The sequence below is a fragment of the Anthonomus grandis genome, chromosome 22 (assembly GCF_022605725.1).
Source record: "Anthonomus grandis grandis chromosome 22, icAntGran1.3, whole genome shotgun sequence".
Classification (NCBI taxonomy): Eukaryota; Metazoa; Arthropoda; class Insecta; order Coleoptera; family Curculionidae; genus Anthonomus; species Anthonomus grandis.
In genome coordinates this window covers 33,163,594-33,177,251 of record NC_065567.1, presented here as the reverse complement: position 1 = coordinate 33,177,251, position 13,658 = coordinate 33,163,594, and the positions used below count along the sequence as shown (strand labels likewise).

The 13,658-nt window shown below is 34.0% G+C and overlaps 2 protein-coding genes across 2 annotated transcripts; one reads left to right on the top strand and one right to left on the bottom strand.

Annotated features, from left to right (window-relative positions):
* Positions 1 to 496: 496 nt before the first annotated feature.
* On the bottom strand, positions 497 to 7,420 carry LOC126748271 (uncharacterized). The gene is made up of 5 exons (XM_050457383.1): positions 7,255 to 7,420; positions 6,897 to 7,195; positions 1,354 to 1,594; positions 1,153 to 1,297; positions 497 to 810 (listed from the first exon to the last, which is right to left on the bottom strand). Exons 1-5 carry the CDS (start codon positions 7,343 to 7,345, stop codon positions 636 to 638), a joined length of 951 nt encoding a protein of 316 aa, XP_050313340.1. The 5' UTR covers positions 7,346 to 7,420; the 3' UTR covers positions 497 to 635.
* Positions 7,421 to 8,044: 624 nt separating this feature from the next.
* On the top strand, positions 8,045 to 12,392 carry LOC126748272 (uncharacterized). The gene is made up of 5 exons (XM_050457384.1): positions 8,045 to 8,211; positions 11,270 to 11,562; positions 11,619 to 11,856; positions 11,981 to 12,125; positions 12,181 to 12,392. The coding sequence occupies exons 1-5, from the start codon at positions 8,121 to 8,123 to the stop codon at positions 12,350 to 12,352; spliced, it is 939 nt and encodes a 312-aa protein (XP_050313341.1). The 5' UTR covers positions 8,045 to 8,120; the 3' UTR covers positions 12,353 to 12,392.
* Positions 12,393 to 13,658: the final 1,266 nt, after the last annotated feature.

The following is a 13,658-nucleotide window of genomic DNA, read 5'->3' as shown; positions in this document are numbered from 1 at the left end:
ACGAGCCGCATCCCCGATAGAAATCAGTCGTCAGTTCAATGAAGTAAAAGTCGAAATATTGGCGCAAGATTTTAATAGTTGTAAATAAATACAGTACAACTAAATATCTCTGGTAGTCGTGAGTGATCATATTTTTGTAGTGTAAGTGTGTAACTAAATTAGTTGACTATTTTTGGTTGTTTAATTCACATCTAACGAAAGGGGGCTTTTGATGTCAAAAGCCAACAAGGCGTTAAAGCGAACTCATCCTAATTTCGTGTTGCGCTTGTTTATTACAAGTATTAACTGATGTTAAATAAAATAAACAAGATAGAGATTCTTAATAAAATCATTAATAATGGAAAGGACCAAACAAAAACAAGCCTTTTGTCCTTACTTCGTCTGGTTAGAAAAAATACAACAACAAAAGAAAATTAAACGCTTTAAAGATGGTTTTTAGCCAAACTTTTCGAATTTATAGTTAAGAGAACGAGACACTGTATATAAAAAAAATAAGTTGCAATTGAAATAAAAATTTATTAAAATTATAATAATCTTATACTAAAAATAAGGTCACTAATAAAATACCAAATTTTTAAAAATCAACATTGTATTAAAAAGTGTTTTTAACTTAAAAAAGCGCTTCTCTTTGATATTTACATGTTTTTCATCTTTTCATAAACTTCAGCAAGGGATGTTGCTACATAATCAGGCTTCACTCTCTCAGGATATGACCATCTGGGCATCACTTCATCTTCGGCGGTACAGCCAGATAATACTAATAATGTCTGAAATCCAGCGTCCACTCCAAATGTTATATCGGTTGATACACTAAAATAAATTTAAAAAGATCTGTCAAAGGACATTTCAATACTATGGTTCCGTTATGTAAGAAACGCAATAAAAGTTAACTGTTGGGTAAGAAATGCTCTTCCTTTGGTCAAGTCTCTTTTAAGAATACTCTTATTTGGTAAAAATATTTGCTGAGTAAGGAGAAAAATTACCTAACCAAAGTGTCTAACTACCCAAAACCACGTTCTTATCCTCAAATTCCTCCTTAAAAACTCCTCTATACTAATAGAAAAAAATAGGAAACTGGTAGGCTCAATGACACGTTTCAAAACTTCAATTCCTAGTAACGTTCTATAAATGTTAGTATTTCTCAGAACTTACTTGTCCCCAATCATCAATACTTTTTTGTTTTCTTTAATGTTATGTTTCATTTTTACGAAATCTGCCATAGCTTTTCCAGGTTTTGCCATTGGTTCAACAGTTCGCTTTGTCCACTTCTCAAGGGCGTTAATATAATATCCAGCACCTAAGTAATAACAAAAAAGGGCATTCACTAGGTCATGATAAATAAAATGTACCTACCTATTCCTTTAAACTCGTCCCCAATTGGAAAAAGCTCATCACTCATTCCACTTAGGCACAAAATATCCTCTTTTTGAGTGCTATGGTTCAAAAGTGCCTTGGCGAGTTGAACATTACCAGCAGCTACGTTCAGGTCAGCATCTAGATATATAAGTCCTACATTTTTACATGCCTCAAATCCTTTTAGTATTAAGTTTTTAACACCAGAAATTGACTGCTCTAGTGGGGTTTGCTGAATTTGCTAAAAAGAAGCCAAGAATCATAGTTTTTGATGGCTTCTAAGAGTTAAAGGCTGCTCTAACGCTTCAAAGTTAAAATATGCTGTATTTGTTCAAACAAAAAGTAATAGGTATTAACAAAGCTTAAAAAAAATCAACTAGATACATATTGTAGCGTTTTTTTCCCGTTCGCTAAGTGGTCAATTAAAATAATCGATTAACGATTTATTGTCAACTGATTTATTTACACACATACTATTAAACACGATCACTAATAACTACTTAAATTATTTATTTACTACTATTTATATACCATTTAAATATCGCGGTAATATTCCGACCTACAATGCACCGAACTGTCAACTGACTCCCACCGGCGACGCGGCTCCCTATATACTTGGTAGAACGCTATTCCGGACGATTCTTGCCAAGTTTCGAGACGTTGTGAGGCGAGACCCTGTGTCATTCCGCAAAACAGCTGACGCGATTCTCGACGAGATGTAGATATGAGTAGGCGTAAATTACACGCGTCTGATACCATATCAGATTTTCTACTATGTATATATGTGGATGTTTGAATAAATTGCTAGCAACTTCCATTATGTAGAGACTTGTGACCGTAGGAACTTTCTTTCGTATGTACAAGAGCTTGCATGATTCACAGTGTTAGGATAAGGGCACGTTTTAGAGGATCAGAAGCTGCTGGTTAAGACAGTTGCCAGTATTCTCCCAGAAGCTGATACCATGCCTTAGGCGTGATTCAATTAGGGCAAGGTAGATCCTCTAACGAACTCTTGATCCAAGTGTTTCTGAGTTATTACTCTTGGTTTACAACAAAACAACCTGAAGAAACTTTTTTGCTGAACTTATAATGTGTTGTTAAAATTTGATTTTCTTGTCTATTATGAGGCCAAGAAAGTTGGTGGTTTCATGTTGGGTAATTGTAGGGTCTTCAGTTGCTACATCCCCCAGGCAGCATTTATTAAACCACAGAACTTGATTCTGTTGGAGTTTAAGGATAAAAGATTTGAATCGAACCACTCTTTTAAGTCCCAAAGATCAGCCGGTTAAGAGGAATGCAGGGACTTACTTCTAGAACGATTCCACAAGATGGGGGCATTATCAGCATCTATTCCTTGAATGTTACGATAAGTTAGGTCATTGACATAAAGCAGTAACAGTATTCTGAGGCCTGTGGGACACTCTAATCTATTGAACCATATTCAGAACGTAAAGATCCGACGTAAACGCGCTGCTTACGATCTTTTTAGTAAGAGATAAACCAAGACAAGACCATTTATGTCATATAGTATTAGATTTTGCAGCAGAATCTAATGGCTTACAATAAAAAGCCTTTGATAAATCGCAAAAGACTACTGCGAAAATCATGCAACTCGTTGGATCTAGTAGAGGATTCAATTTTTTTTGAAGATATTGGGCTATGTTATAAAAGAATGTATTTAGTCTACCGGGGGATACTTCCGGTATGACTTCTGAATGAGAATTATTTTTTTGACGAATATGCCCAAGTAAAAGTTGAGATTACTCTTATTTTCACTAGTTGCAACGTTGTTTTCGGTGCAAAATTTAGTTGGTTTTGCAACGACGTTTATTTTCAACGTACTGCACCTGTATCGCAATTGTTGTAAAACTCTGCTACTTTTATAACGTATTTTTTTACTAAAGATGGTAGCAGTAGTAATTTACACTTAAAGCAACGACGTGCAGACGTGTACAATTTTTCGAATCAAAAACCCAGTAAGAACAACGTTACCTTATCGTTAAGTTAACACAGATTTTTAGCTTTCACCCATACCCAAACTAACAATATTGACCCTTCAATATTTTCCGCAGATAGCTGCTGACTCATCAGACGCACCATCATTCCTCTGCGAAAAGTCTGAACAGACACTAAACCCAACTCAAAATTTATCCCCAAAGAGTTCATTTGATATGCAAAATTATAGGAAAAGGACCTTTTAAATAATTGAGTCTTATGTCTTGGAATATGAATTGTGTTTCTTCTTAAGCCCAAATGGTGAACATCATTTCTAAAAGTAATCTTAAGGTATAGGTAAGGTGGACTACGGTATTTAAGAATTTTATAAAAAAAAGTAAGTGAATGAGCAACCCTACGATTTTGCATATTTAACCACCCCAGCTCGGAAAGTCTATGGGAAACGCGATTACGTCTGTGTATGCCAAAAATTAGGCGAATACATGAGTTGTGAAGCTTTTGCAATCGGCACCTGTCATTATAGTCTAGGCACCAACCGTAAACAACATCGCAATAATTGCATTGTGACAGCACTAAAGAGTCACACAACATTTTTTTAATATCTTCACTTAGATAATGACTATGCAATTAAATTAATTTTAAAGCAAAATACCCTTTTTTTAGAACATTAGAAACGTGTTGATGAAATCGCAAATCATTTCTATTAAACCCAAACTTTTACAATTATCTACAACAGGAATATCAGCATCACCCATCTTAATATTAATAGTGTTGCTGTTTAAAATATGGTTAATTTTTTGCTTATTACCAATAAACATTACAGACGACTTAGAAGGATTTAACTTTGCACGCCATTATCAACTTCCAAAGGTTCAGATACATTTTCCTCTATCTTGACTCGCTGCACCCTACCGCTTAAATAAGAATTAATGAAATTCATAGCTTTATCAGAAAAACCTATATAGTGAAATATAGACTAAAATTTCGTGATTAACAAAATCAAAGGCTTTCGTAAAGTCCAATAGAACAAGGGCAGATATCATACTATCATCCCTAGATCTTATGATGTCATCAATAACATATGATCTCTAAATGATCAGCCTAATTAAACGGCGATATAGAGAGCGGTAGGAGTTGAATTATTGATTAAACCAAGGAGAATTTGAGTAGAAGAAAGTGAACCATGAATACTTTGAAGCCATTTTAGATTAATTTATTGATTGGAAAAGTTACATTAAATAGATGCGCAACAGTGGATCGGACATATTAGACAGAATGTTCCAGTCGATTGAACTACTGACTTCTTGAAACCGGTTAAAGTTAGCACTAGTGATTCATCCATACCGTGGTACAGGTTTAATTTGATTGTAAGTCTCAAAGATTTACATAAGATTAATTCATGATCGGATAGGCTCGCGTTTTCTACACTACAGCTTATCTTGTTGCTAAAGAGGTTCGAACAAACATAATCAATAGTACTAGATGATAATTGAGAAATTCTAGCTAAAGAATTTATATGTATTGTCAAGTTCAAAGAGGTTAGCTTGAGTTAGGTTCAAAAGGTCTTAAAACGTATGATAGAAACAGAGTTGTTGGAAAAAATAACTGAGAATTCCAACGCGATTTCATTAAAAGATTATGGTATTTTTTACGCACTCAAAACAAATCTGTTCCAAAAACAATCCGTTAAATAAAATCATTAATTCTTTATGTGCCGTTTTTGTTCTAACAGAAAATATAATTACAAGGCAGTTAGTAGTTATCACAAATCAAAACTCTATTTTACTCTTGACACGTGTTTCGCTAACGATGTTAGCATCTTCGGGAGGAGATTAAAACTGATTACAGTTCATCCGCCTTTAACGCATGCTCCGTTAAGAGAACAATTTTTGGGTTGTCAAGTTCATGTAGATATAAGGAAAGCTCAGATGTTTTATTTGTTATGGATTGGACATTAGTTAAACAGTACTCGAAGTATTGCCTAACTATAGTGAGCAGTCCTTAACTTGAGAAGACGTGTTATTTCTGGCAGGGTTGTACTGAGTAGATGGTAAGTGTGATGTAGAATTGTAATTTATCTTTTCGTTTTTATTCTCTGGGATAGTGCAAAATTTTTATTCTTTATAATATAATTTCGAGAAAAATGCGTTTCCAGAGCTACAGTCTGAAATTACAGTCAACCACGAGAAGTTTAGCGTGAGATGCACCTCTCAATAATTTTTCCAGTAATTTTGTAGATACTTGTTCTTTAAAACAGTATTATATAGTTATTCATATTAAATCCACTAAATTTTAGCTTCCAGTCGAAGATAAATCATATTCGCTAAAACATATAGTCGCTTCTTTTGACAATTTATGTTAAACTTTCGGTTGTTCGTAGTTTCAAACAGACATGTCGCTCCAATTATGTCAGCTCCACCCAGTATAAGCATTTCACGATTCTTTCTGAAGGTATTTAAGCTGCTATCTTATCTGCTCTTGTGTTGGATACTTCGATGTGAACTTCGTTATGGTTTTCTTCAGTTCTCGTTGTTCTTTTCAGATTCTAATACACTGATTGTTGTCATTAAATTTTTATTTAGTACTTCTAGATCTCTAATATTCGCTTCTAGCTTTATTCTCCTTGTTCTCCCTCATCTTCTTCTTCTTCTCCTTGCCCATTCTGCTAAAAACCTTTATATTTGTCATGTGGTCTGTCGATTGTGTTTTCAATATTATACGAAATAACCATAATGCCAATGCTTCGAATTTTCTTCTTATGTAAAACAGGACAGAGAACACGTAACAGACCAGGAGTCTTACCGTGGACAGATGTCACATCTTGCTAAATGCAGTACTCGCCTTTTGAATTCTGATTTCTTTTTTCTGCGCATGTTCGCATTCCCCGTTCATCAGAGTTCAGAGATAAGTAACACTACTAACTCGTTCTATCGGTTTTTGGTTGATTATAAGCTGACAGTTATTAACGTTGTCATTGCGCAATGTTTGTATTTTTAATATCAATGTCTGTTTACTGCACTCTATTATTATATTTATAAGATTTGGTTCAAATAATTGACTGCAGCGCTGTATTTATTGGATACCCTATCCTTGTCCTCGTTATAAATTTCGTTCTAAGGGCCTGATTTTATGGTTATCATCTGCAAAGAACCTTTGACCATCATTATAAACCTCTTGGCATTTGACAGCCATTTAAGTTAATTATAAAACAGTTACGTTTCAAGTAAGTGGGATGGTATACAGAGCAACAAATGTACCAGTAATTGGAAAAATGCCTAGTATGACAACAACTAAAAACCCGCAAGTGGGGGCAACATTTTAAGAAGTCGAGTAAAACTAATTTCAATAATTTAGATCTGAACAAAGCTAAAATCGCTTAAATTAGTTAAACCGGAACAGGAACAAGTAGGCACTGGTAAAACACCACAGAAAAGACAAATATGTCTTACGGCAAAAGTTTAATGAATTTTATTTAACAATTTGTTGAAAAGAAAGCTAAAGCCTTTAACTCAAAAAATTTGCAACTAATGAGAACCAAGGATAGCAAGGCACACCAAAATGCTCTCAGTGACTCATATAATGCTTACCTCATAAGTGATAACATTGTACCCAGCCTTCCTTAACAGTTTTTTGGGAAGAGAGGTTGTGATAGCAAAAATGTCCTTGTCGTTTTTAAACCCAATAATATCTAGATAGTCAATTAAAACGTCATTTGGTGTGAGAATTTCCTCTTCGGTTGCCTTAAAAGGTTTTAAATTTTCGACTATAAGGTGCTTTGGATAGATGGTGTTGTTAGTGACAAAAAACACTTTCTTCTGGAGCTTCTTCACTTTTTCCAAAAATTCTATTGCACCAGGGATAGGGATCTTATGAAGAATTAGAACTCCTGAAAGAATACTAGCTCTATAATATCAGTAAGAATGCTTATATAAAATAATTACTCACCATCTATATCGAATAGGATAACCTCAACAGAATTAATAAAATTCTCTATAGCATCACTTTTAAGTTCTTCAATATTGCACAATTTAGACATGTTTAATATAAGCTTTGATTGATAACACTGTTATATTTAAAAGAACTTGGACTCATTTTAAATCGGTTGGTATGTTATGATAAGGGTTATATTGGATACAGTTAGGCAAATAAACCAAAAATAGGAATTTAAGAGGATGTTTTTTCAAGTAATTCTTATTCTAGACATTCTTGTGTTAAGTAACTTTTTGACAAAAAACAACAAATTTTTCAGGACTATCATGCACTCTTTATCTTATCAACGCTAATTAAGTAAGATTTATAATAAAACAAAAAGATTATGTAAGACCCGTCTGAATTCCATCGACGCGTAACCAAGCATCGTTAGTTAAAAACGGATAATAATAATTTAAACATTAACAATATATCAACTTACTATATAAGAATGTTAATTCCCAGAACGTTTCCATATGAAATTAAAAAAGGAATAACATTCCAGAAAGATTAAAGGCATTTTCAAACAAAAGACGCAAACTGCATTCATTCCCTGTTGCATAATTATGACCTGATAATTTCAATGAAATTAATCGTCATAAGGTCATAAAAAACTACTTTTACTAAAAAATCTATTGTATTTTATAAATAATGTCAAACATTTGTATTGGATTTTAAGACAACTTATCAAACAAAATAGTTAAAATAATGTTATCATAAAACATCTAACAATGAAGCATAAAAAAATCATATCAAGCTGATGCAATATTTGGTTTTTGTAATGCATTTAATCTAGTTTGTTCATTGCGTTAAAGCTTAAAAATTCTAAATAACTATTTAACATGAGCAAGTTACAGTGGCTCAACAAATTGCCTGATAATGACATCAAGAACTTGGTTGAGTCTATTGATATTGTCTTGTTTGACTTGGATGGTAAGAGATAGAAACTCCTAATTTTATTATATACCGAACCGACCTGGCTTCTTATTACAAGTTAATATATATCTTATAATACTGACGCATTCAGACATTTTCTCAAATGTTTTGGAGAAATGATTTATTACTCTTTAAACATTTCAAATAAAATTATCTACTAAAATGTTGCTTTTACTTCCAGCTTAGTATAAAGGAGTGACAATTGAAGTTTTCAATGATTGAGGAACTTTATCTGATTTAAACATGACATTTATAATATGTACTAAAGATCGAAAATTTAATATTGCACCGATTTTATAATTCATCCAATCCTGATGCACGGTTGTTCTTAAGGGAATTTATATAGGAAGTCAATTCACTTTTAGGCCATTAGGCAAAACTAATGCCGTCAACCTCTAGTTTTATTTTTTCAATATTATTAGATATTTTCTGACACGTAGAAGTCGCTATGTCTTTTCTTAAATGTGGTTAAGTGTGTAAAAGATTAAAGTCAGTTTTAACGGAACCATAAAAAAACATTTAAATTTTAATGAGGATTGAGTTTATCCAGGGAATTTGGAATACAGAATAGTCTGGAAACGTCTGTAAATAACATGTTTTGAAGCTGATCTTAGCCAAAATCCAACAGGTGTTCACTTCCAAACGATCTTTGCTGTTGATCTGTATTAAACCTCAAACACTATTTGAGAAAAAATATACAATATGATTCAACAAATTTCTCAAAATTTTACATAGAATCTGGAAATGAAAAACCTCTACTTAAGGATAATCAGAACACATACTTACCCTTTTGTAAGCCAATATACCTTTCTAAGTTAAGTGTGTAAAAGATTAAAAGTTAAAGGCAGTTTTAGTAGAGCCATAAGAAAAATATTTAAATTTTAATGAGGAATGTAGTTGTGAGACGAGCTTCATTAGGTATTAGATGGATGATTCAGCTTAATTTAACATTTAGTTAAACATTTTTGAAAAGAAAATGTTTGATGTATTTTTATTTCTTCTAGGCAATTCACATCAGTAATTTTGTCTTTCTTTCATTTCAAGCAATTGAAGGTAGTAAGGTTGTCTTTCTTCCAAGCAGCTGAAGTCCACGTTTCTTTTATTCAGGCAGTTGGCGTCAATAATATTTTCTTTCGTCCAGGCAGTTAAGACCCTTTCTTTACTTTCATTCCAGGCAATTGAAGTTATAATTTTATCTTACTTCCAGATAGATGAGGTATTCTTTTAAATCTTCCAGACAATTAAAGTCTATACAGAGCGTTTCAGAACTGGGATCAAACTTCTAGGGGTTATTCAGTGCAACAGTAGAATCCATTTGAGTATAGGAACCCATGTCCGGAAATATGTCACTACTCCACTACGGCCCTAAAACGCGTTTAAATTTAGAAAAAAGATTAATTACCTAAATAGGATCTGATGCATTTATTTTTACCTTTTGTATATAATACCATCACAACAATTGTTCAAAATGTCTTCCTCCAACCTCAATACACCGATTTAAACGCCGCACATGATTTCGGCGGACTACACTAAAAATTTGATCCTCGTTTTGAATGATTTCAAATGCTGCTGTTATTCGTCCAATTAAGTCTAGCTCTGATTCTACTGGAGTTTCGTAGACTAAATACTTTACAAGAAAAAATCGAGCGACGTTAAATCGGGTGATCTAGGAGGCCAAGAATCTGCTCCACCTCTGGCAATCCAACGGTGCCCAAACCGCTGAGCCAAATACTCGCGTACTTGTACAGCAAAGTGAGCCGGTACTCCATCATGCTGAAACCACATTTGCTGTCTAACGTATAGTGGAACATTTTCAACGAGTTCTGGGAGAACTTCCTCCAAGAAACGCAGATAAATAGGTCCTGTTAACCGTTCCGGTAGAAGGTATGGCCCAATTAAATAATCATCAATAATACCTGCCCATACGTTGACAGACCAACGATTCTGATGTTTTCTTGGAAAAATTGCATAAGGATTTTCTTCGTTCCAAACATGGCTATTCCTACTATTAAAAATACCATCTCTTGTGAAAGAGGCTTCATCGGTCCACAAAACATATCGTAAAAAATTTGAGTGTGCAATTATGTGATCCAGAAGTCATCGACAAAATTTAACTCTAGGATGATAATCGGTTGCAGTTATACCTTGAACTTTCTGGAAGTGGTAAGGATGGAGTTGTTTCTCGTGTAGTACCCACCAGACAGAAGCGTTACTCGTATTCATATTCTTAGCGACGTCACGTGTGCTATTTGATGGTTCATCGGCAACTCGCTGAAGCGCACCTCTTCTTCAAATTCGACCGTTCTTATGGTTCGAGCAACACCAGTATCACGCATCTTGGTCTTAAACATGCCTGTCTCAGCGAGCCGCCGAAGAACCGCAATAAACTTTTTGTATCCAGGATGCTGTCGTTCGGGATAACGTTCATGATACAACCGCGATGCTGCTCGTGCACTATCGCTTAGGTAATTAATGTTTTTTATAAATTTTAACGCGTCTTAGGGCCGTAGTGGCGTAGTGACGCATTTCCGGACATGGGTTCCTTTACTCAAATGGATTCTTCTGTTGCACTGAACAACCCCCAGAAGTTTCATCCCATAGTTCTGAAACACCCTGTATAATAATTTTATGTTTCGGCAGAACAGTTAGGATTATCGTTCTTTTCTTCCATTTCAAGCGATTGAAGGTAGTTTTGTTGTAGTTCTTTTAGGCAGTTAAGGTCCTCTCTTGATTCTTCCAATTTTTTTATATTACAGTTAGAAGTATAAAATAATTAGTAATAAATAATAATAATAAAAAAGAGGTTGAAAAGCAGTCTGCTATACGATTACTTATGAAATCTTCAGTAGAGGATAATCAACATGTCCAAATCTAGTGGTCAGGTTCATTTTCAGCGTTTTTACATCCCTTTATTGCGAAGGGAACAATTTTGGCTTTCTTAAAATTGATAGTCATCTGCAAAAGCTATTAATTAGCTTAGCTGTGTTTAGTTGTACTAACTTGAAAGTCTGTAATATAATGAAAATATTGGAGCTAATTTGAAATATTATTTCAGGTACCTTATTGCATGATAAATCCTCCTTTCCTGGAGCAAACAACACTGTGGCGAAACTGAGAGCCTTAGGGAAAAAAATCGGATTTGTTACCAATAATCCGGCTTATATTCCCGAATATTGGAAAAAGTTCTTACATCCCATAGAGGCTGTGGAAGGAGAAATTGTGACACCAAATGTTGTCCTACTGGACTACCTTAAAAAAACTGGATTTGATAAGGATATTTTTGCGGTTACTTGTCCGTTTACCAAAACTGTACTCAGGAATGCCGGGTATAAAGTCATTGAGTATAAAGTAATTAATATCAGAATAGAAGTTAGTACGTTCTTTAATATATTGTCAATTTTCAGGATATACAGACGGAGCCATTAGCAGAACAAATTAGCGGACCAAACGGGCTTAAAAATTTAGCAAAAAAAGTTCTTAGCATTTGCAAAAACGTCGGCTTGGTCTACCTAGATGTTGATATCAACGTACAATATGGCGCCCTACAAGTATCTCAGACCATTTTAAACCAGATTAACGACTGTAAGCTTTTAAGTGGAATGTCTGATGACGTGACTTCTATGGGCAAAATGCTCATTATTTGTAAGTTCCAGTACTTGATAATGACCGTACAAGTATAGAGCAGACACTGTTAAATATTTGCCATAAAATTTTCCGTATAATGTGTGGCAAAACGTACATGTATGTGGCACCATTTCGTTTTCAGGTTCCCACTTTTATATAAGTGCCATGGAAAGATGGACCAATAAACAAGCGTTACAAATGGCTAAGCCTGGAATAACGCTTACTAAATATTTAGTGTCCAAATACAAGATTGCTGACGCAAGCCGGGTTTTAATGATAGGAGACAAGTATGCTTAATTGATTCTAATTTAATGTTTTAATTAAGAGTTTTTGTATTTTTAGCGTTCTTACTGATATGGCTTTTGGGGTAAATTCTGGTTTTAAGACATGCCTTGTACTGGGAAACTTGTCGAGTACAAGTTTAGTCCAAAACTGGACGTACCCCGAAGAGTACAAGCCTGACTATGTAATCAGTGAAGTGGCAGAGATATTTCCAAGCATCAAAGATTTTTAGTATGTTTAGGCTAAAAACAATAAATATTTAAGTAATCTGATTAATTGATTATTAATTTTTTCACTTTTTATAGTACAAAGTTTGTGTAGGCTATAAAGAGGGAAAGAGGATATATTTTTTCCTTCTCTTGTAGAGGCCTGAAGAAACCCTTATAGGAGTAAATTCTATTCAAAAGTGTAACGCTGTTTGACGCTTGACTCAGGTAAAATGCGTAAAACCCAAATAAAATGCACAGCGCAGATGGTCAATAAGAAAAATCAAATTCTAACCAGAAAATGTCTGGAAAAATTCTTATCTGAAAAATGCCGGGAAAGATTTTGCTTAGCTTTGTGACTTCTGCAAGAAGATTCTGTGTAAGGGATGTTTCAGTGTTAGTTTAGCCGAAATTCGTAGTTTCGTTATGTTAACTAGAAAAATGCCCTACATACGCAAGGAGTGTGTTTGTTAAATTAGAAAAGCATTTAAATTAAATGATCTAGTTAGTGCTAGGGAGGAAGCCTTAATTGAGATTAAAATTAGTAATGATCAGAAAGTCAATGAATTTGAGAAACAGATTAGAGAATTGAATGAAGAAGTTAAAGGCATGAGAACTAGCTTAGATATTAAGCAACACTTAAGTATAATTAAGAACAGTTCTTCTGGCAAAGGTGGCAGAATGCAAATGGAAGGTCATCGATGGCACACACAGGTTCCTATTTGAAATATCTGAAAAAGCCAAAAAAGATCCTGTCACTTGTTGTCGTTTAATTGGCCTGAGAATACGGAATAAAGTGACCTGCATAAAGCTAAGAATCTTCCAACCAATATATTGAGTGAATTAAGAATTGGAACGCAATAAAAATAGTCACCGTTTTCTGCGTATTATACTTTAGTCTCCTGAAAAGGTTCTTATGATATTGAGAAACAAGTCAAAACTGCACAGAGGTCAAAAAGTGTTTATTGAGTAAGATTTAACATTAGAACAATGGGTCAAATTTTATAACTTGAGGCAAAAGCAACATAGAATGGACAGATTCGAGGAAACCAGTGAATTCTGCAGGAGAGGAGGTGTACTTATGGCATTTCGAAAGGAACTTACAGTAGACTTTTGCCATCATGAAGTAGAAGCATTGAATATCTATTTATACAAATTAAAATTAAAATTAAAATAAAAGGAAATTAGTTTGCTTTTGATATAGCCTATCTTCCTATTAGGAGTACCTTTGAAAAGTACTTTGAGTTTAACGAATTTTTCAGATAGTATCAGAGTATCCTGAATGCAAGCTTTTAGTTAAATAGTCAATCGTTCAGTTGTGATTCTGAGGCA